Here is a 24,636-nt window from a genome sequence, read left to right on the forward strand (position 1 = left end):
TAACAAGACTTAAAGTATACGTTCTTATTTTTAGTTTAAAAGAAGTATACTAATAGCACACTCAAATAAACTTCTTTTTTCGTAAGGGATGTCTTATGTACATGTCAATTACATGTCTTAACCTGACTAATTATACATACTTCTTTATTCCGATTTAGTGTTTTTTGTTTAGTTTAGTTTGTTTCGGTTGTTTTCCCATGGGGTCCAATGTTGTTTGGACTCCAACATTCTTCAAAATATCTTCCACATATGCGTGCAGGTTTAAAATGTCATTAGGGTGAGTAAACCATCACAGAATTTCATAATAACAAATGAATCCTGCATGTTTACCATCATTATAAAAGTGTGAGCATGCTACTTGCAATAGAAGTTCAAATATCCAGCTGTGAGAATTGCTTGACCCCAAAAGAAAGTAGTCTAGTTCTGAGGAAGATCAGCCGCAGAGGCCTTAATCTGGGGCACTTTAGAAGAAACTCGGCTGTAATGTTCCTGTAGCCTTCATCATTAGAAAGATGCATTCAGTTCAGGATGATCTCTATAACAGAGAATGTCAGTGCGAAGTGTTCTGGAGGCCTACTGACCTCACAGCTGTAGATGTGTTCTGTTTAATTGGCCAGGTGAGAGGCATCCACTCACTCACACCAGCTTCCCGGGAAACAGACAGCAGGAGCTCTAAAAGCTCTGAAATTAAACTCGACTGTCAGCCTAATTGGTCCCCTTCCTGTATTGTGCTGTTTGTGTCCTTTCTTCAGTTATGAGAGTTGAAGTAGGTTGCCTCATCACTGATGCTCTGGAGAGAGAGAGCGAGAGAGTCTGTGCTAATGAGAAGCTTTTGAAATGTTGTTGAATAAAACCCTCAGCCTGTTGTTGGTATTATGAGTAAATACAACTAATATGCCAGTGAATTTGAGTTCAGTCTCCATTCAGGCTCTTTGTTTTGCCATGACTTTGTTTTTGAGCCTTTCTCGGAAGAGAGTGCAGCCCTAGAGAATCTTTATATCTGTATTGTGTTTCTCCACTGCTAAACAGACTGGCTTAGGCCAACATAAATTTCCATGTTGAATTAGTGCTTGGTCTTACAGAAAGAAAATATATTTCCAAATATTTATGATCAATATATTAAATGGTTTAAATGTATTGATGGACATATGAAATAATATATCGGGTTAATATATTCCCTGGGGGAAAAACAAAACCTATACCAAAATGTATTTAAAATACAATTATTTCATACTAAGTATACTGCAAATCCATTAACATATTTACTGACATACTGCTTAAGAATGACTGATATAAAGGTTATAATTAAACCTTATTTGGCCTAAAATGTGTTTTATCAAATATACTTATGTATATATTTAGATAGATCTAAGCACTACTTCTGGATTACTAAAGTACATTAAGTACACAATTAGTTGTTCCAATTTAGCAGAGTTTAAGTATACCAATTTAGGATATAAAAAGTTAAATTGCCGGGTATTTATATTAAGTACATAAATATGTAAATGTATTTGCAGTATACTTAGCATAAAATAAATGTATTTCAAACACATTTTAGTTTATTTATTTTTCACTACATTTACAATATATTGAATAATGCATATGGAATTGCTGCTTTTCATATATTGAAAAAAAAAATGTGACAATATCTTTGCTATATTGTTTACTTATCTCAAGTTTGAAGCTTTTTTTGTTTTGTTTTTAGTTTTTTATATGTATATATACATAATTAAACAGTGGTTTACTGAATAAAGTATGTCTTTCTTTAAATAATAATAATAATAATAATAAAAGTATGTCAATACTCTGTAGTTTATGGTGCTGTTGTAATCAGGGAAGATATTTGAAGTGCTTACGCATTTGGACAAAACCTGTTAGCAAAAATATGTTTACTATGTTACACAAATGTGTATTCATGTAAGTTACTTTCACTCAATTAAGTTATGTTTCAGGGTGGATATTGCAAAATTTTTAAGTATTTAATAATCTAGAGCTCTTTCAGTGATAATCCTTGGGATAAGATCTGTGATTCAGGCTACATGATGATTAGTAAATAACCAACGGATCATCCCCAAAAACTGTCTTGGCTTTCTTTGCCATAGAAAATGTAACACACAGTTACAGCAGAAACTGAAAAAAAAAAGAAAAGAAAGAAAGAAAAAAAAACTAATGCTAAACATTCAAGGGGCAAGAGCCCGACCAAAGATCACCATAATGATCACCATACAATACCGATCACCATAATGGTGACTCCAAACGAAATGGTCTATTGTTGTCCCAACAGAGTTTTGTATGTTTTTGTATTAATGACTTAAAACTTTGAGTAAAACATGCTTGAGGAATTTAAGGCAAGCATTGCACACGCTGTACAAAACTGAATATATTTTAAATATAAGCTGTTCTTTTGAACTTACTATTTCATCAAAGAATCTTGAAAAACAAATGCATCAAAATATGAACAACATATATCAACATTGATAATAATCAGAAATGTTTATTGAGTATCAAATCAGCATATTAGAATGATTTCTGAAGGATCATGTGACGCTGAAGGCTGGAGTAATGACGTCCGAATTTACATGTACTCATTGTTTTGTGTCACAGTGATGGGCGGTCTCGAGTCTCGTGGGGTCCTGAGAAAGATCAGCGATATGTTGGAGATAATCATGAAGAGGATCGACACGTTGTCGAAAATGAGCAACAACAGCGAGTCCCACAAACTGGAGGAGCTGAGCTCCGCTCTCCACAGGTGCAACATCACATTCATGATTACAACACAGCAATTACATTTTCAGTAACATTCTTGAATTCAGGTGTCACTTACTGCCTTCACGTCATGTGGAGATAATTGTATTTACGAGATGAGCACACATGAATGGCACCACAATGTTGTAATTGCCAGTTATCTACTTGTTTATCTGTGTGCTGGGAGAAGTGAACAGTAGCAGTTAGTGCATAGTTTAACTGCAAATGTAGTTCATCACGGCTTGAGTACGAGTTAATCGAGTCAGTGAAATGATCAACTAAAAAGGAACCAAATGAGATTTCTTTCTTTCGGTCTTTTATTTCGAACAAAAGAATACAAATAAAATAAAATATAAAAATACATTAAGTGTGTTGCAACATACCGAAGGAAAAAACAACATTAAGAGAGGTCCAAAAAGGAGTGGGATAAAGCATGAAGCAGAAAATTTTGCAGCTGCTAAAGAAGTTTTAATTGGAAGACTTTTATTTGATACACTACATTGAATAAATGTACGACTGTAACCTCGGTTCCCCGAAGAGAGAATGAGATGCTATGTCGATTGACGCTGTGTGAAGTGTGAACACTCTGCGTGATTACGTCTTGAAGCACATGTGAAATCAGTCCAACACCAAATATGACAAACGATTTCACAGAGAGCGCTTACTGAAGACTCAGAAGCTAGCGCTGCTTTGTTTGGGCTGGCTTTATAGTTTCCTGGTTTGAGACGTCCCCCGCCTCTGACGTTCCGCAACACCATTGGACTGATTTCACACATGCTTCAAGACTTAATCACGCAGTGCGTTCCTACAGCGACAATCGACGCAGCGTGAGTTTCCTTGAAAGGGAAACTGATTTGCTTTTTTACATGTGCATTTTTAACCCCTTGTCCACTTCCAGGAGTTAATGTGAACACTGGATTGCATACATTTTGTATATATAATGAGCAATAGCTTGAAAAAAGCTTTCCAAAAACACTAGTATAGCTGCTGGTTAATCAAATCAAAACACGTCCACCATCATTTTCTGTGAACACACATCACACCGTAGTGACAATTTCAGAGTTTGCAAGTAGGAAGTTCCCAATAATCTTGAAGGCAGCAGCAAGTCTGAATGTTTCAGACAGTCAACCACTTGCTGATGAGTTAGTCAAGACACTTCCCACATTTTTCACCTGTCTCCATGGAAACATATGTCTGTCACATCAGAAGTTCAAATGGTTACTTGTGCCTTGGCTTTCCGTGTGATATCTTCAGACATCATCTAATCTTAGAGGATAAACACACCCACATACCCCAGCTATACAATCTTTGATGCACATCAAAGTTGTCAACTTTCTGTTTCTTCTGTGTCACTGAAAAGTAATTAGTGAAGTGATAGTTTAAAGCTGAAGTGTGTAATTTCTGCTCATCTAGTATCACCAAAGGAACTGCAAAAATAATCAATGTTTTCAAACTCTGTGCTTTCACACAACAAGCCTGGTAAATTACCGTAAAATTACCAGATTGATATTTCTGGTAAATACACAAATATTAACACAAGCAGATGTGTTTCGTCTTTTACCGTTAAGATTCAATTCAATTCAATTCAATTCAATTCAATTCAATTCAATTCAATTCAATTCAATTCAATTCATTTCAATTCAATTCAATTCACATTTATTTGTATAGCGCTTTTCACAATGCACATCATTTCAAAGCAGCTTTACAGAAAATGCATGAGTCCATATTACAATTCACACATCAAAACCAAAATACCCTAAACTCTGTCATGCCAATCAACAAAAATTAGCTTTATAAGCTGTTTCGTCGTCCTTTAGTTTCACTATCTGTCCAGTCTGACTCAGAAGTAAAAAAATAATAATAATTGTGACAGGCGTAAAGGGATGATCACAGAATGCATTTTTTCTTTTAAAAATGAGAGGCGCCTCACAATAATATTAGGGGTGTAATGGTATTATGACAGTTTGTTACTTAATATATATATATATATATATATTTTTTTTTTTTTTGGTTCAGCAGGAAAAATAAAACTATTTTTATTTTCCCTGCTGAACCAAAACAATTTTTTAAAATATATATATTAAACAGTGGTTTACTGAACAAACTATGTCTGTCTTTAAATAATAATACAAAAAAGTCTCTCACTATTGCTGCGTAAATCATGGTTTAGGGTGAGTAAATCATGGGCTAATTTTAATTTCTGGGTGAACTATCCCTTTAACTTGGGTGTTCTGAGTAACAAAGGCATTATATGTGAACAGTACGGATTACTAGATTTTTACAATTAAGCTTAACAAACATTAAATAATTTTTAGGTATGTAAAGAGCCTTCATTTAGAGTTAATGATTGGTTGATACTTATGACTTGAATTTCTGTAAAATAGAGTTTTAGGAAATGCTGCTTCCTTCGCAAATGTTTTATGCGATATTCCAATTTGAAGCTTTAGATACACAATGCAATACACAAAATCATGCCAGAACAAATTTTTGTTCACTCTCTGTAATACGACCCGTTGTAACTATGTAACTACATTTGCTATATAGTAAATAGTGAATGAGTGAACATTGTAAATGATTGTTTAAAATAATGTCATGCCTCTGATGCTTATATTATCTGATGAGCTCACCACTTTCCATGCTACTGTACTCTTTGTTGCTGTAGACAAAAGTCTTAGGGCACCTTGTTGTAGCTGAAGTAATTATTGCAACAACCGATGTAGAAATAACGTATATTGACTATACTGACTGAACAAACGGATCCAAAGTCATCACTCGCAAAATGTGAAAGTCAGCCTTAAAATTGATTGCAGATACAGTACAGATTGAATTGGGTGCAGCATAAGCAAAGCCTCAGCGCCTTTGCCTTGTGTTTTCGAAATGTGTCTGTTGGACTGAAAAATCAACACTGACGTTCTTTTATAAAACTGATTTGATTGGTGTGGATTCTAGACTACAGAAGGTAAAAAGCTCTGACAGGATCTAAAAAAAGAAATCTCAGAAGTGCAGAGGATGCAGAAGTCAAACATGCATGTGACAGCTCCGCCTAAACGCTTTATTGTCTTCGGGTGTGAAGTCAGAAAGGTCAGGGTTCAGATGGCGTGGTTCTGTGAGCGTTCAGTCCTGTGCTGTGCAAAGGTGACATTTATTGCGAGTGACAGTTGCTCACAGAAGGGGGGCTGTTTGCTTCGGCGTGTTGCTGATGTACTGTAGCCGCAGGGCACGAGGTTGCAGGAGGTTCATGCGAGCTGTATTATGAAGAAATCAAACACTTGGTGTGAAACAAAGATGACAATGCACTCCCCGAGCTTGCTGAAAGACTCTTTTTACTATCATCACTTCGTCTCCTGCTTTCTGCTCTTCCCTGGCTTTTTTTAAGACTGATATCTTCTGGCAGTGATTTGGGACATGTCTAATATATCTGACATTTCTGACATGGAGATCCATCTGATCTAACATGTTGACGTTGTCGGCAGGATATCGGCACAATCTAACAATTTATTCAATTTGTATATTCGGCCATACATACAACACTTTTGATTGTTTTATTATAGGATGTTTTTTGGATGTTTTATTTGTTCAAAAATACAAATATATCTATTATTTTGTTATTTGATACTCCATTTTTAAGACTCATTTCAAGCATAGAAGTCTTTAAGCATTATGGAGTGGTGGAAGCATAATGGTTAAAGATCTGAGCTTGTAAATCAAGAGAATTCAGAAATAGGTGACCCTTCGACTGTGTATCCCATCACTAACATTAAAAATGTACATTACAATTTTTACTTAATAAAAATTGAAATGTTGGTAACAGTTAAATGGATAGTCCACCCAAAAATGAAAATTCTGTCATCATTTACTCACCCTCAAGTCGCTCCAAACCTGTATGAATTTCTTTCTTCTGCTGGACACAAAAGAAGATATTGTGAAGAATGTTGGAAACCAAAAAGTTGTTGGAGATTGGTGAGTAAATTATGACAGAATTTTCATTTTTGGGTGAACTATGCATTTAAGGTCCACAGTAAGATCCCATTAGTTAGCATTTGTTAATGCATTAACTAACATTAACTAACAATGATCAATACATTTGTTTATACCGTGTTTATTAAAGGTGCTCTAAAGCGATGTCACATAAAGCAAACATCTCCTCACAATCCGCTAGCTGCCTGTCCCCTGAACACGCTGTCAAAAAACGTGGTCTCTGTAGACATCCCAGGCTCCACAAACGGCAAGAAAAACAAACTGGCCCAGCCTGGACCACGAAACATAACAAACAGTGTTTCAGTCAATAACCGACAATAATGATTTGGGGGTGGGGGTGGGGGTTGGGGGTTGGGGGGTTAGTGCGCGTGCACATGAAGGGGGGTGTGGGGAGTGGAGAGAGAAGAATGAAGAAGGAAGTTAGCTACAGGAGAGATGTCCTAACAACGACTGACGTTAAAATTGTATATTCTTGAGAATTTTTATATGGCCGACACACGACCAAAGAGACAACGTTCCGATGAACAAATAACAAAGAATAGGGAAAAGGAGAAGGAACGCGAAGTCCCGAATTTATATCATAATGACACATTAAAGGCATTTGAAAATAATGAACGCATACTTAAAACATTCCAAGGCCGTTTCAATGTTAGCTTTATTTAAACGAAAAGTGGTGAAATCTTCTAAAAATCCACCTCTGGAACAATTAAATGATGCAACGTTTCCCTTTCATTTGAACCCAGTTGTTTTAATCTCTCGGATCGTTTCTAGGCTTCAACAACAAGGGAATTAAGTTACTGGCTTAATTGCTGTAACGTGTTTTTCTCCCAGGGCCAGGCCTAAACATGCCGTGTGTCATTTTCATTATCTATCTATGTAAATGGTGTCAGTGCAGAAGCATGACCATTTCATGCTCCAAGCATATTTCAAGCAATTAGCAAGTCCAATGGGTAATCGCACCATTCAAGGATGTGCAACATTCAGTTCCACAATAAATAAAGACACGTCTGCTTCAGTCTAACCAAGAGGATACATCTTTAGACCTTGTGTCTTCTCATTTCTCATATTTATTAGTCCCAGACTAGATGTGCCTCATTTCCATAATGCATATTTAAACTCATCTTTTCTCACCTTCATGTCGTTCCAAAGTCTTTTTATTTTATTCTGTGGAACTTTAAATGAGACGTTGTCTGAGCTGGCCATTGCATAAAACAAAGTGGATTGTGATTTATACTGTCATGCTTAATAAAAAAAATGATTATCAAAGTAGCCTCATTTTGAGTGAACTGTTTCTTTAACAGCTGGGCATCATTTCTCTCTCTCACTTCTGTTCACTTCTCCAGATTTCAGCCGGTTGGTCTGGTGGAGCGAATCCAGGCCATCGCCCAGAACGTGTCTGACATGGCTATACGAATGGAGCAGATTCTCAAGAAGACTAACATCCCAGGCAGAGGTGATTGAGGATTTTCTTATTGTAAGGGTTGTTGTAGGAAGAAAAAAAAATTCACAAATTAGATAAAATTGGATACAAATATTATCAACACTGTACAAATAGGTTCCATTTTGTCGCTGTTGGGGCGGCAAACCAAAAATATCAAAATTGTTCAATTGGCCTAATTCAATTTCTGTGAATTGAATTTTAGCAATTGTGGCAATAGTCTGTTAACAGGGGCTCAGAAATAATATGTTGAGTCAATGGAAAAATTAAGTTTATCAAACCGTGTCGTTGGTCCAATTGAAAATGTTACGCTGTAGAAGCAGTCGATTATTTCTCACTGTCCCAAAATCAAATTTGTATGAAAAACATAAATACATTAAGCAAAATACAGAACACAGACAACAGGGTTGACATTTTATCACATCACTTTATTAACAAATCAATTCCAGCACAGGATATTTGGTGAAAATACCTTAGGAAAAATACTGAATGCATTCAAGAAGTCTTCTGCATGACAGGATTGCTTGATGGGACGAAGACAACTTTAAAAAGCGGCACTGCATAGATTAAAAACCTGCCAATTAAAATAAAAACCAACATTAATGACACTTCCCTGCATCACATCTGACAAGTGACAGAACAGAAGTTACTTTATTTTGGTAATGAGGATGAGACTTCAACTTTTCACAATGTGGTTTTTAATTATTTATTTTTTTCATTTCGGATGAGCGCGTGTTATCTATTTTTAGCGGTTGTTACCGGGGATAACATACGGCTGGATGGCGCGATTGACCAATCATAATCAAGTATTCCATAAAGCCATGTAATAATAGGCTATAATGAGTTCTTCATTCATTGTCACTGTAATCAACAGTTATTATTATTTAATTACCTAGTAAAGGAATTGTTAATTGGTTATTAGTTATTAGTGAATAGTTCTCACTTTAGATTAGGTCACGCAAAATGGGAAAATGTCATAAATGAAGTGCTTTAAACCAACCTTTATTAGAGATTAATTGCATTGATATTCAGTGTTCCTTAAAATGTTTACAAATACATTAACACACACACACACACACACACACACACACACACACACACACACACACACACACACACACACACACACACACACACACACACACACACACACACACACACACACACACATTGGCATATGTTGTACACAGGAACTCTCGATAGGCATTTTGATTTTTATAGTACTCTCCCCTTCAAAGAAACCAAAAATAATATATACTGTATATATATTATACTGTAAAACTAGTCTCATTGTGTCTATACTTAAATTAAGTATAAATTAAGTCAATTAAGTCTTTTTTTTTTTTGCCTGATTATATAAAACAGCAAACAAGATTGATAAACTCACCAAAAACTCTCGTCTTCGTCTCTTTATAGTGAGCCAAAATCAAATTAAAAATGCTGTTTAAAATTAGTCATGAAGAGGTCTGGGCTCAATGCCATTTTGCAGGACAACACATTTGCTATTTATTATTTAATGCAACTTGATTGAACTCCATCGCAATAATGCCAGTCATCTCTTGCCGCTATTTGTTCAGTGAGGCCCTCTGTAGGTTTAGATATCTCTAAAGTTTGCCAACAGAGTTTGGTCGATTTCCAGCTGGTTTTTAGCGAGCATATGTGCAAGATGTGTGGGAGGTTTATTTAAACTACTAATGCAAGACAAACATAATTCATACTTCTGCTCTGCCATTTGGACAGAAAGTACAAGGATTCTTCTCAAACTCTGCTTACTTTGTTATGGAAACTTTTCTTTTTGAAAATTAGCACCTCAGTGTGCTACTTTTTAGACATTTCTAATTGTAATATTTCAGTTTTGACTTGACAATACTAAATATCTTTTGTTGTAAAGTCATAAACTCGCTGTGTTCTCAGTTTCCAGTGGCTGTGCCTGTTCACAATGAATGTGAAAATGTGACACAACGTGACACTCAATCAGAATATACTGTATATTCATGTCCAAAGTTTGGAATAATTCAGATTTTTGGTTACACTTTATTTTGATGGTCCACTTTAGACATTCTAGTAAACTAGTAAAGTAACTTTGCAGCTACATGTCGACTAACTCTCATTTAGAGCATTAGTACTTAGCCTGTTAGGTTAGGGTTAACAGAATAAGTTAACGTACTTAGAAATATACTTATACAGTAGTTGTCACAGTTATGTTCAGTCTGTTTTAGTTTTCATGGACATTCAGTTTGTTTTCAATAGTCACACTTTGTTTGATTTTCCTGCCACTCTTTCGTTACCATGGTTACCGTCAAGTTTGTTTGTTTCAGCTGTGTATTGTTAATCACCTTTAATTGTGCCAGTATTTAGGCTAAGTTCCTCCTTTTCCTCTGTTTGTTGTCCGGTCACTCTTACATTTAGGGTCTGTTTACACGACACCATTTTCAACTTAAAGCGTAAAACTTTTTATGCATTTTGGCCGTTCATTTAGACGACAACGGCGTTTTGGGTGCCTGAAAATGCTAACTTTATAAACGGGTTTCAAAGTGCAAGTTTTCGAAACGGTCTCAGTGTAAACAACAAAAATGCAAATCTCAGAAAACAATGACATCATGCACATGCGTATACATGTTCAATATAGGGTTTCATCGCCATCTACTGGCCTGGTAGCAGAAGACAGCGTTTTTACACGGAAAAAATTAAAACCGTGTACATTTTTCCGCGTTTTTCAGCGTTTTTACACATCTGTACACGGAAAACTCTGTTTTAAGCATATCGTTGTCATGTAAACTTAGCCTTTGTGTGTGTGTTGCTTTACCTGTTTGCCTATTATTTGGATTCTTATGATTAACTTCGTGTTGGAACTTTTTTCTTTATGGAGTTTCCTTTGTGTCTTTTTTATTCAATCAAACGTACTGTGTTTGAGAGTAAAACGAATTGTTTTGTAATAAATTTTTTTTTTTTTTTAAGATTGCAAAAAAGTATTTTTAAGGCTCAAAAATAAAGTTGTTGATAAAATGATTTGCAGTGTGTGTAAATCTATGAAAACCCTTATTTTTCTTTGTGCATTTCTAACACTTTTTCATCACAAACGCACACATTTTGCTCTCTTTTCTGATGTCTTTTTTGCGGGTCTAAATCTTTTGCTTGCAAGTTTTGCTTGCGGATGAAGCCGTGTCTCAGTGGGCGGTCTCTATCAACCAGGATGAAAGGCCCTTTTCTACTGGTCACCCTGGATTGAAGTGACAGGTTGGCCACGCCCACTACGTTTTCCCGCTGCTGCTGCGCAGTGTGTCTGTAAGAAGAGCGAGAGAATTTGTAACATGTTGAGCAACAGGTCGTTTACTGAGTAAGATAATTTAATATCATAAACTCAGTGACAAGTCAACTGAATTATTCTCTTCTTATGCTCTCCCATTTAAACACTTAACGTTGGCTAAACCAGTCTATAGTTAGTTTTACCGCGGAATAGATTTTATTAGCCAACACAACAGCATAGCTAGCAGCCAGAGACACCAATAGTATACAAAAAATGGTTTTAAGCCAGTTATTTTGATCTTTTGCTGTAGTGTGTCTGTAGAAAATATCAGCTGACATTTCCAAACATTCCAAAATTGTATTATTCCACAATATAACATTCAGAAGCATTTATACGTAACTGTGTAATACAAATTCAGATGAATGAATGAGGCATTTATATAGCGCTTTTCATATGTACTACTGTACACCCAAAGCGCTTTACAATCATACCATTGATCTCTCCTCAACACCACCAGTGTGAGCATCAACTGGGATGAAGCGACGGCAGCCACAGTACAACAGCGCCAGTGCGCTCACACACACCATCTATAGGTGGAGAGAGGAGAGAGAGTGATAGAGCCAATTCAGTGGATTAGGAGGCCATGATTGGCAAGGGCCGATGGAGGGAATGTGGCCAGGACACCGGGGTTACACCCCTACTCTTTACAAGAAGTGCCATGGGATTTTTAATGACCACAGAGAGTCAGAAACCTCGGTTTTAAATATCATCTGAAATACAGTGCTTATTACAGTATAGTGTCCCCGTCACTATACTGGGGCGCTAGGACCCAAGGTGAGCGCCCCCTACTGGCCTCACTAACACCTCTTCTAGAAGAAACCTAGTTTTCCCAGGAAGTTTCCCATCTATTTACTGACCAGGCTCAACTCTGCTTAGCTTCAGTGGGCGACTAGTCTTGGGCTACAGGGTGATATGGCTGCTGCTGCTGTAGATCATTGATCACACATTATAATCACTGTTATTCCTTTACTTAAATGCACACTATTTAACTTTTGGTGCTCTAGAGACATGCAGTTTTGATAACAGACAGATCATGCACATGACATATAAACCAGCAGCTAACAGTAGCAAGTCACACTGCGACAGCCGGATTCTTTTCTGGCAGTCAGCGTTATTTAAATCTCTACTTAAGATTAAATATGAATAAATATGAATATGAATATGAAAAATGTGAAAGTGTAAATGCACTTACATAACAGCAAAAAGTTAGAGACTGCTTGGACTTTCTAGATAAGTGCATGCTATACAATGTAATCTATATATATATATATATATATATATATATATATATAAATGAAAGAAAATGTGTAAATTTATATTATGTATTTTATGTACCTATATTATCATTTTAATTTGTAAGCCTAATATTGTTAAAACTCAATGTAACGTCTCTCCTGCTAGCACAGTCACGGTTCCAGTAATTAAATGACCCAGAAGTTATGGGAGACATATGATTACCTAAACCAGACCATTTGACCCGACTTCACTGGTTTAGCATACTGGTTAAGTATCTAAATGGGAGAGCATAAGAAGATAAATATTCAGTTGACTTGTCACTGAGTTTATGATATTAAATCAGTTATCTTACTCAGTAAACGACCTGTTGCTCGACATGTTACAAGTTCTCTCGCTCTTGTGGGCGTGGCCAACCTGTCACTTCAATCCAGGGTGACCAATAGAAAAGGGCCTTTCATCCTGGGCTGCGTTTCCAGATAACGATGGATCTTAGCACTTACGAGGATTTTCTACGAGCAACTTTACGAACGTTCGTGTTCATTTCACGTGCGTTTCACAAAAAAACACACTTAGCACGATCGCACGCAGCTGTGCTTTAAGTGCTACTTAAGAGTCGCTGTCCGTTTGCCAAGTGCTGAAATGTCACCCTGTAGAATGACTGGTAATTGTAGCTCACGTTTGTATTTTGAGATCTTTTAACCTAATTGTTTTCATCTGATGTGCATTTTCTACGAGGCCAATAATCTATAAAAGCACAAACCTACGGGTGGAGACACCAGCAAAATGGCTGAACCACAAAAAAACAAAGAAAAGACGTTTTTCAAAAAAGAGGAGATTAATGTCATTTTAGAGGAGGCGGAGCTATACAAACGTATTATTTTCAGCAGGTTTAAGGGCAGTCATACAAATAAACAAAAACAATAAAACTGAGAGGATATTGCTTAAACTAGGGGAATGAAAAGATCAGGGAAGGAGGTCAGGAAGAAGTGCAGGACTCTGCCAGCCTTGCTAAAAGGAAAAGGGCACTGCGGAGGACCACATTTAATAAAACAGGTGGTGGGCCCAATGAGTCTTCCCTTCTCACATCAGAGGAAGAAATGGGTTTGTCAATACTTGGCCAACCAAGAATTTATTTATTTTATTCATTTAATTTAGGGTGTATTCACACCTGCCCAAAAGATCCGCACCAAGAGGGGAAACGAACTTGAGTTCGATTCAATCGAACCAAATAAGACATGTGAATACACCCTAAATTAAATGAATAAAATAAATAAATTCTTGGTTGGCCTAGTATTGACATGGCCATTTCTTCCTCTGCAGCAATCACACTCGGGTGCGGACCAAACAACCGTACCGAGACCCAGCTGAAGAGGTGGTCTCGGTCCGGTTCCAAACGAACTCTGGTACGGTTCGTTTAAGGGCTGAACATGACCCGACCCAATTGCAAAAAGCACTGCGCCTTTCTTGACAGGGTCATATTTTCGGGCGCTTTTCAGATAGCGCTTGAACACCGAATTGATTCCTGCGGACACAACACATACACCCCAAATTATGTAAAAAAACTCGTCTAAATACCCGTCTCGGCAAGCATTCTCTAGGTTATGTCATAGTTGAGAAAGAAACAATAAAAAGAATAATGCAACCGAAGAATGCAGTCTTAAAGTGACCAATATTCCTACTGTTGTCTGTGTCATTAATGTTAATAAATAAAATAAAACAGCTTTAACAAAGATTAAACTATATTTAATTTCTACAGTGAACAAATAGTGTTATTTTACATTTAGGCTTAATTATTAATTGCTGTAGCCTACCTGAATACTAGTCTTTGTAACTTTGTTATTTAGTATTCATCTCTGCTTGTAATTGTGTATTATAGTGTATTTGTTCTTATTTTATTACTGACTGTTCACTTGTTTTTAATAATGTTTGAACTTAATCAGTTAAAAGCATGCTCTCTCTGCCACAACCGTCCTGCAGCACATCTTCGTCTTCGCAAAAACATTGTATCATATGATGCTCATAAGTTTCTTCATATTGTGTTAGTAGCTGATAACACCAAATCAGTAAAAGAATAAAAATTGCACTACGAAAGATCTCCAAAATTGCCTGTTTTTGCACTGCTTGATAATTTCTGTCCAATGAATGGATGACCTTAGCACACGTGTGGTTTTGTTTACAACTTTTGGTCCACTTGCAAAAACGGCAGTGTAAAAGCGACTTAGCACGATCGCACGCAGCTGTGCTTTAAGTGCTACTTAAGAGTCGCTGTCCGTTTGCCAAGTGCTGAAATATCACCTTGTTGAATGGCTGGTAATTGTAGCACACGTTTGTATTTTGAGATCTTTTAACCTAATTGTTTTCATCTGATGTGCATTTTCTACGAGGCCAATAATCTATAAAAGCACAAACCTACGGGTGGAGACACCAGCAAAATGGCTGAACCACAAAAAACAAAGAAAAGACGTTTTTCAAAAAAGAGGAGATTAATGTCATTTTAGAGGAGGCGGAGCTATACAAACGTATTATTTTCAGCAGGTTTAAGGGCAGTTTAAGGGCATTTCGTCTTCGCAAAAACATTGTATCATATGATGCTCATAAGTTTCTTCATATTGTGTTAGTAGCTGATAACACCAAATCAGTAAAAGATAAAAAATTGCACTACGAAAGATCTCCAAAATTGAACCACACCAAACAAAAAATCAACATTGTATTTGGTCCTGACCAAAGTAAGTGAACTAGCGGACTTTTCTGGTGTGAATATACCCTTAAATTAAAATTATTAAATTAAATTATTTCTATTTTTTTTTCTGCCCATTATTATTTCACACATGCATTTAATCAAAAAACGTGTAATAAAGTGTACAATAACGTACAATCAAAACCTTATATTATAATCACATTGCACTTGAATAAAGTTAAAGGTGTAATCTGCCGGTTGTCCTGCAGGTGTTACGATGCACTTGGGGATTTATGATTACACCAGAGCACTCGTAGATCTACGATGATTTTCAAGGGCTACTTAAGTTACGATGCTTTTGGGAAACAGACCGTAATATTAAGATCAGTCGTAAGATCGTTTATATGATCTACTTGGGCTTACGATGCTTTTGGGAAACACATCCCTGGTTGATAGAGACTGTCCACTGAGACACGGCTTCATTCAAGCAAAAGATTTAACCCCGCAAAAAAGACAGCAGAAAAGAGAGCAAAGTGTGTGCGTTTGTGATGAAAAAGTGTTCGAAATGCACACAAATGAAAAATAAAGGGTTTCAAAGATGTACACGCACTGCAAATCATTTTGTTATCAACATCTTTATTTTTTTAGCTTTAAGAAGACTTTTTTGCAAACTTTGATTTCTTTTAATTACAAAATAATTGGTTTTACTCTCAAACCTTGTATGTTTGATTGAATAAAACAAGACACAAAGGAAACTCCATTTTTCTTCTTCTTCTTCTGTTTGCCTGCAACCACCCGTGACACAAGTCAGAAGAATGTATTTTTGATGAGCATAAAAATAAAGAGTTAGCAGAAATTAAACTGACAGGCTAATACTACTGCTCTACTACTACTCTACTACTAAAACTCTAACGGCTAGTTAACATGTAGTTGCAAAGTTACTTTATTAGAAGAATTTTTAAAGTGGACAATCGAAATGAAGTGTTCCTAGATTTATTAATGATTTTGAAAGATGTCTCTTATGTCCACCAAGACTGCATTTATTTGATCAAAAATACTGTAAAAAACTTGAAATATTATTAGAATTATTGTAATAACATGGAACATTCATTTAGTTATTGATAATGGAGCACCAATTACATCATATTAGATTATATGAAGATTATAAATAGGGTCACGTGACACTAAAGACTGAAAACAGATCTTTAAAATTATAATAATATTTCACAATGTTAAAGTTTTAGTGTATTTTTTAGCAAATAAATATAGCACTGGTGACTTCCCTCAAAAAAAATAGCTATTTTCTTATAGATATGCCCATACAAAAGTAAAGTAATAAATTAGACCACTTTAATACTTCAGATGTTTCTCCTAGACGGCATTGAGATTTTTGCTCAAATATTACGTCTCATTTCAAAAGAGATTTCGACAATTTCTTTGTTGGTTTCCAAAATATCAGAGTCTGCCATCAAAGACACTTCAATAGGGATCTCTACAAAGTTTGGGGAGTATCAAACGCAGGACGATGGAGTGAATCTCCTTAATTAATATTCCATGGGTACAGAATACAAGAGCCAGTGGACGTCCTTTGATTTAAAGGTTCAAGGATATCTTTTCATAATCAAGCAGCATAGCCCATAATTCCTCTCTCTGTATTGCTTCTTGATGGATCTGAAGTAGCCTGTTTCACAAAGAACAACATCTTTCTAAGTTAATTAGGCTGACTGGGACTGGCTACCGGTGAGAGATGGGAGTTTATTAATCAAGGAGAAGGGGGATGTTTGCAATTTTCTACCCTAGTGAAGAGAAAGCAGGACAGAGCTCTTAACAAAGCCCAGAGCAAGCCTTACTCAGACAAGTGCGAGATATGAGGCCAAGAGTTCACTTTCATAATACCTAATAAAGAAAGCTTAGAGAAAGTTGAGGAGATGGAATAAGATACTCTCCCAAAGCCTCATTAAAGCCGAGAGCGTTCGGATCCCACTGGTGTTCACCACCGAAGCTACTGTACTGTGGAAGACTGTTATCAGACTGTGACTGCCTGTCCTTTTCATCTACAGGCCGAGATGGAGTTATGGGCCAGTGCGAAGTCCCGAAGGATCCTGGGTACCCGGATTGCGCCAGTAAAGTGGATGTGAGTTGACAAAGATTTTTTTCAAAAACTCTCATACTCCTTTATGTCTGTCTTTTTTCCTTCCATGGTTGCCTTGGAGGGAAACAGATTGGTGGAAGCAAACACTTGGCACCAAACAAATTGATTTCTTGGAGAGTGTTTTCACACCTGTTTCATTGATTGATGATGCTGTTTTATAGATGATGTCTCTCTTCTAATGTTGTTTATTCTAGTGCAGTTTGTCCTTGTTTTAGAAACCATATGAACACATCTCCCTATCAGTGTTCGGACACGAGAAACCTAGAGTGCATTTACAATATTTTATATATGGAGAGAGCTAATCTAAAGGCATGGTCTCTAAAACACCACATAAAAATCATCAAACACTGATATGTTCTCTGTCTTGCCTCTGGTGCTCGTTGGTCATTTTTGACCGAAATGTTAAAACATTTATTTATTTATTTTTACTTCATTGGAATGGTTGATTCGAAAAGGTTAAATGGTCCTGTAGAAAAATAGTAGATCACAAATGACCACATTGGAAATTAATGAGAGACTCTGATTTATCTAGTGGAAGCGTTTGGTACTGCAGCCAAACAACATCTTACTGAAAGCTCATTTATTGAGATATCAGACTCAAATTTGGAACACAACTTGTTTAGATTTATGCCTTTGATTTTCCTGCAGTTTTAGAGTAAAACGTGATTTTGAAAATATGTATATCATATACAAATTTAAATAGTATTTTTGAGCATTTTTTTTAACTATACACGTACATTTCTGTTACTTTTTTTAAGTTAACTTTTTTAATCTTTTTGCACTTCAGCAATAATCTGTCAAGTGTCGTCTTTGAAAAGAGATCAAACTTAAGTCTTTGCTCTAAAGCATTCAAGATTTACGACAGTTTAAGTGGATAAAAAGTTAAATGGATTATAAATACATAAATAAAAAACCCCGCAACCAAAAATAAAAAATATATATTGAAAGAAACAATGCACATTGTTTGTGGTGAACATCCCATTTCAGAGTATTTGTTGGCACTAATGCACTGAAACTAGCATTGAAGCCAAAAGCACATGTAGTATAATAGTCCAGTCATTTTTAAGCCAAAATGGGGGTCAACCTTGAACAAATTGCAACAGAAGCAAACTCAACTGATTTTGTATCCTCAATATGTCCTGAGTATGGGGAAAAAAGCCCAGAAGAATCCGTAGAACAGTAAAATACTTAATGTTAAGGTCTGAATGGATCCCATTTGGGCTACCCATGAGCATTAATACATAGAGGCAGGAAGAAGTACTTTAGAAACCAGCCTTTATTAATTATTATTGCAGAGATGGGGTTTGGGGCTGGGTCCGTGGGACTGCTTCTGGGGATTCACTTTTTATTTTACCTACCTTTTGTCTTCTGCATTCTCCTTACCATTGTCTCCTGTTCTTCCCTCAGACTCGTCCCCCAGAAACAGTTCCACGGACCCAGCCCCAAACCCTATCTCTTAAAAATTAATAAAGGCTGGTTTCTAAAGTACTTCTTCCTGCCTCTATGTATTAATGCTCATGGGTAGCCTAAATGGGTTCCAATCAGACCTTAACATTAAAGGTACAATATGTAATTTTTTTGCTTTAAAAATAGCAAAATCACTATATCTATGTTATTTTTATTTTTTTTAGTTGTGTACTTGCATTATCCCGACTGTTTCCAACAACTTTCAAACCAGGAGAAATTTGAAATTTAATTCGAAGACACGGACCGTTTCTTTATTTCCGTTTTGTCGCCGTCAATGGCGTCATATCCACGTTCTCCCTGGTTTCCGCTCGTACTGCCATAGTAACCAGAGCCCTCTGATAGTAACCAAGGCGACAGATGTGGACAACTGTGTAGTTCGTAATGTCTATCTGCACGCTGTTGTTGTTTCGTTCAAACATTATGGACCATGTCAAGCAGACTTTGGATAAAAAAGGAGAACTAAAACGAGAATCAATATCAGCGCGGTGTTTTCGAGATGCCGAGAGCTCCACGTCCGAGACTTCGACCGCTCCTACATGTACTTTATTAAACAGGTGAGCACATTTACATAAAACTAATCAATGTTATATAGTTCAACAATGATAAAATGTTAGAATATGATCTGTATGTTATTCTAATGTTGATCTAGCTTACTGCTAGTCTCATACAGACAAACTAACACAGAATAACATACATTTCAACACATTCAAATGCAGTTTAGTGTGATAGTGTAATGTTAGACCAAGTGAAACAGCGCTGCGTTACCTCACAAGTTTAATTTGTCTAATAAACTGACCTGTGAGTAGTAATTCTGCACTTGCGTGTACTTGTTCGGGTGAATGAAATGTCCATATTCCTTTTATATCCGCGGGACTCGCGTCGCGTGTGGAGCTGATAGCTGTCTCTTAGCAATGCCGACCTGCTTCATATCACAGTCATGATAAAAACATCGATGTATTTACTCATCCATAAACATTATTAGATTGGTCGGCTTGACGTTGACGACAAGATCCATAATTCTTAGCAAGTGTTGCGTCATCAAACTACGCCTTTGTTATTGTAAGAGGTTAGCGACCCCTAGCGGTGAAAAAAAATACATATTGTACGTTTAAGTATTTTACTGTTCTGTGTCAACAAGATTCAACAAGACATTTTCACCTGGCTATACCCAATGTTTAGATCTGTTGTGGTATTTATGCAAATTAGCACATACATAATTAGACTATGCACCGTTTGTCCATGTTAACAAACAATTTCAAAAAACTCGTAATACATTTTTTGTTTGTCTTGATGTAAGTAATCAACTCAGTAATTTTCATGGTGATATCTAAAGGTTAAATTTTTTTACCCTATTCACGTAAGAAAAAGATTGAATAGGCGTATGAATAGGATATATTTGGGTCTTTTTCGAAACTTTCCCCTAATGGGATTCTTCGGGGCTTTTTTTTTTCCTTACTCGGGACATATTGAGGATACAAAATCAGTTGAGTTTGCTTCTGTTGCAATTTGTTCAACCTTTTTTCATAAAATGTCTGGACTATAAGCCAGAACTTTACTTATAAAATAAAATGTTTTGCTGTTCATGAACTCTTTAGTTTCCATGAAACAGATGCGTAACCTCTGATAAGCAACGTGTGTGTCTACATAAAATATTCAGCACGAATTTACACTTTTGCCCTGCATGACACATGGTTCATCCTCATAAATATTTCCCCGCTTCTTGCACATATTTACACCTACCTGCATCAACATTCTTCACCACGTATATCACATTTGCATCTTTTCCACTTTTCAATAAATAGATTTTTATGAAATATAGGGCTGTCAAACATGTTAAAATAATTATGATGGCTTTAATGATTTGTATTGTAGGTAATGCACATGGGGGAATTTACTAAGAATGAATTGCTCCCGCTGAAAGCTGTTTATTTGCATGTTCTGTCTGCGCTGCTTTAGCCCCCGATCCACTAAATTAATTATGCAGATCAGGCAACGGCACAAACACACCCACAAAATCTGTGCTGAACGCAGTTTGCACAGTACGGTTGAGATCTCAGGACCGCAGTGCTGTATTGCGCAGAGCACAGCAGATCTGACATATCTCACATGGAGCATGGCATTTTGTGAATAAAGCACACACTATAATGAGCCTAATTATGTGCTTGCCCTATAACTATGACTTACATTATATTTTTTAAGAAGTCTGTTCCCCAGGGCTGCAGCTGACCAAAAATAAAGTAAAATTTGAGATATCGTGAAATATTATTACAATTCAAAACATTATTTCGATAGTCCACTTTAGACACATGCTCTCATTAGAGTGTTAATAGACTGTTCGGGTTAGTAGAATAAGTTGACGTGTAGTTGCAAAGTTACTTATAGTCAGTAGAATGTCTGTTGGGGAGCATCAAAATAAAGTTAGCAGATATTAAGCAGACAGTCTACTAATACTCTAATGAGAGTTAGTTGACATGTAGTTGGAAAGTTATGTATAGTTAGTTACCAAAAATCTTACTGATTCCAAATTTTTTGAACTTTATGAAATCTGCAATAATTACAATCAAATAGAGTTTTTGGACTAAATATGACTTAATTTACTAATGTTTGTCTGGCTTTCCTTGCTTCCATTGCTATATGGTAGGTGGCGCTATTACACATCTGTTGAAAGAGAACAGAATCTCCGGATTAAAACACAGGAAAAAAGAAGCAGAAACAAGCAATAAAAGCATTGCTTATTCATGTTGTAGTCTTTTAAAATAAAATAAAAAAACATGATTTTCGCAGCTTTTTGTTCAAAATGTTGCTTTTAAAATTTAAATGAAATTGACCCACATGAAGCTAGAATAAAACGGGTTTTTTTGTTGTTGTTTTTTAATCACAGACTCTGTTCTTTCGTTTGATATATTGCCTGTTCAGATATCCATACAACAAAATATTCTGGGGTCATGAAACTTTTGTGAAAACTATCAAAAATGCTGGCAACTTTTATAAAACAAACGGTTGCAGGGAAAGATTTAAAGTGTTAGTTCATCCAAAAATGAAAATTCTGTCATTACGTATTTACCCTCATGTCGTTCCAAACCTGTAAGACCTTTGTTCATCTTCAGAACACAAATGAAGATATTTTTGATGAAATCCGAGAGGTTTCTGAACCAGCCATATGCATCAACGTCACTGCAACTTTCAAGGCCCAGAAATGTAGTAAAGACATCTTTAAAATAGTCCATGTGACTACAGTGGTTCAGAATACGTTTTGTGCGCAAAACAAAACAAAAATAACGACTTTATTCAACAGTTTCGAGAAGGAGTCTGTGTTCGACTCCTACACTGTTGACGTAGTAAACACAGTGCAGAACTTCCGGGTTCTATGGCAGAACGCTGACTTATTATTGGCCGACGCTGGTCACGTGAGCACACGACACATGCGTGTGATGCTGACACTGGAGCTGGCCAATGATGAGCTAGCATTCTGACGTAAAACATGGAAGCGCTGCACTGTGTTTACTATGCGAGAAGAGATTGTTGTATAAAGTTGTTGTTTTTGTCATTATATTCTGCGCACAAAAAGTATTCTCGTCGCTTCATGACATTAACCACTGTCGTCACATGGACTATTTTAATGATGTATTTACTTTAAAGAGGCCTTACGGGTTTGGAACGATATGAGGGTGAGTAAGTAATGACAGAATTTCATTTTTTGGGTGAATTTACCTTTTAAATTCCACCATGCAAAGAAAAAACAACAACTTACTTTTGTTACGTTATGTCTGGGTTTTCTTTTTGCTTGGTTTCTTTTGCTTAAATTAGGGTGTTGAATTTGCTTCTCCTGCATCTCGTGCTTCTGATATTAATACGACTGAGCAGCTAAAAGACACATGCATCATCTTGTGTACCAATATGGATTGTCCTTTCATTCAGCCATATGGATATTCCTTCTGTTTTTGGTGTGGATAGACAATTTGCCACTGGTTCGTTTAACTTTTCTTTACCTTAAATTTGGTGTGAAAGGGCCGTTAGAATTGTGTTCAATGTGTCACTCATGTCTGAAGTATGACACCATCACCCATGTGAAGTGGCTGTTGTATGGATGATAGTTTCTTTGAGGTTAAGTGTTTGTTCAACACTCCCATTCCAAAAGAACCCTGAAAGCAGCCAAATCAAACCAATCTTTTCTAGCAAAGTGTGTACATTTGGGGGGGAAAAAAAAGCACACATTTCAGTTTATGTGCTCTTTTAAAGGTTTGCAGAGGCATTAAAGGACTAGTTCACTTTCAAAAAAATGTTTGCTGATAATTTACTCACCCCGATGTCATCCAAGATATCCATGTCTTTCTTTCTTCAGTCGAAAAGAAATTAAGGTTGTTGAGGAAAACATTCCAGGATTTTTCTACACAGAATGGACTTAAATGGCAACCAACTATTCTAATGTTCAAAGAAGGTTCAAATGTCCGTCTCAATGCAGCTTGAAAGTCTCTACACGATCCCAGTCGAGAAATAAGGGTCTTATCTCGCGAAACGATCGGTAATTTTCAAAAAAAAATGTAAAAAATATATATACATTTTAACCACAAATGCCCGTCTTGTACCATCTCTGAGATGCGCAACGTATTACGTCATCACGTTGGAAAGGTCACAAAAAAATAAAAATAATAATAATAATAAATTAAAACAACGATTTTGAAGTTGGAGGAGAAAATGAGATTACATTTTTCTCCCTTCCCTAACTTTTTGAACCGGAGTACACAGACAAATAACTTAGATAGATGACGTGACGCGTGACCTTTCCAACATGATGACGTAATACGTGGCGCGTTTCAGAGATGGTACACGACGAGCATTTGTGGTTAAAATGTATATATATATTTTTTTTTTTTTGAAAATGACCGATCGTTTTGGGAGATAAGACCCTTATTTCTCGACTGGGATCGTGTAGAGACTTTGAAGCTGCATCGAGACGGACATTTGAACCTTCTTTGAACATTGGTATAGTTGATTGCAATTGAAGTCCATTCTGTGTAGAAAAATCCTGGAATGTTTTCCTCAAAAACCTTAATTTCTTTTCGACTGATGAAAGAAAGACATGGATATCTTTGATGACATCGGGGTGAGTTAATTATAAGCAAAACATTTTTTTTTGAAAGTGAACTAATCCTTTTAAGATGAAGACTGAACCCATTACAGGGCTCCAGACTGCGACCAAATGGTCGCATTTTGCGACCAAAATTTGAGAGTGTGCGACTGAATTTTTCATCCAGTCGCACATGTGCGACCAGTAAATTTGTTTTGTTTTTACACGTTAAACGGAAGGGGCGCGTCAATGAATCCGGAATGTGTGGCAGGCCAATGAGTGTGAGAAGAATTGGGAATGGCCACTGTAACTGGCTAATGTGTGGAGGGGGAGGGTCCTAGAGATAATCGAGCGCGCGTAAACGTCCGTGGGAAGGAGACGGAGACAAATATCAATGTCACAGACACAGCCGGATGATGATTCAGAATCAGAGGTTTGTGAGGTGATAAAGGCCCGAACTAGGGTGACCAGACGTCCCGAAAAATTCGGGACAGTCCCGAAATCTAAACTGTTGTCCCGAATCCCGAATCTGGCCCTAACTGTCCCGAAAATTATACTAAAGCAAAAT

At 36.5% G+C, this 24,636-nt stretch overlaps 1 protein-coding gene across 1 annotated transcript in view; it reads left to right on the forward strand.

Annotated features, from left to right (window-relative positions):
- Positions 1-24,636, forward strand: part of mgat5b (alpha-1,6-mannosylglycoprotein 6-beta-N-acetylglucosaminyltransferase B) — a 126,310-nt gene that overhangs the window by 34,442 nt on the left and 67,232 nt on the right. The window contains exons 3-5 of the mRNA XM_082185370.1: positions 2,605-2,749; positions 8,067-8,176; positions 17,442-17,515. Of these exons, the coding sequence (XP_082041496.1) occupies positions 2,605-2,749; positions 8,067-8,176; positions 17,442-17,515 (329 nt within the window). The remainder of the gene's footprint in view (positions 1-2,604; positions 2,750-8,066; positions 8,177-17,441; positions 17,516-24,636) is intronic.

The sequence above is a fragment of the Leuciscus leuciscus genome, assembly GCF_965113295.1.
Source record: "Leuciscus leuciscus genome assembly, chromosome: 1".
Lineage (NCBI taxonomy): Eukaryota > Metazoa > Chordata > Actinopteri > Cypriniformes > Leuciscidae > Leuciscus > Leuciscus leuciscus.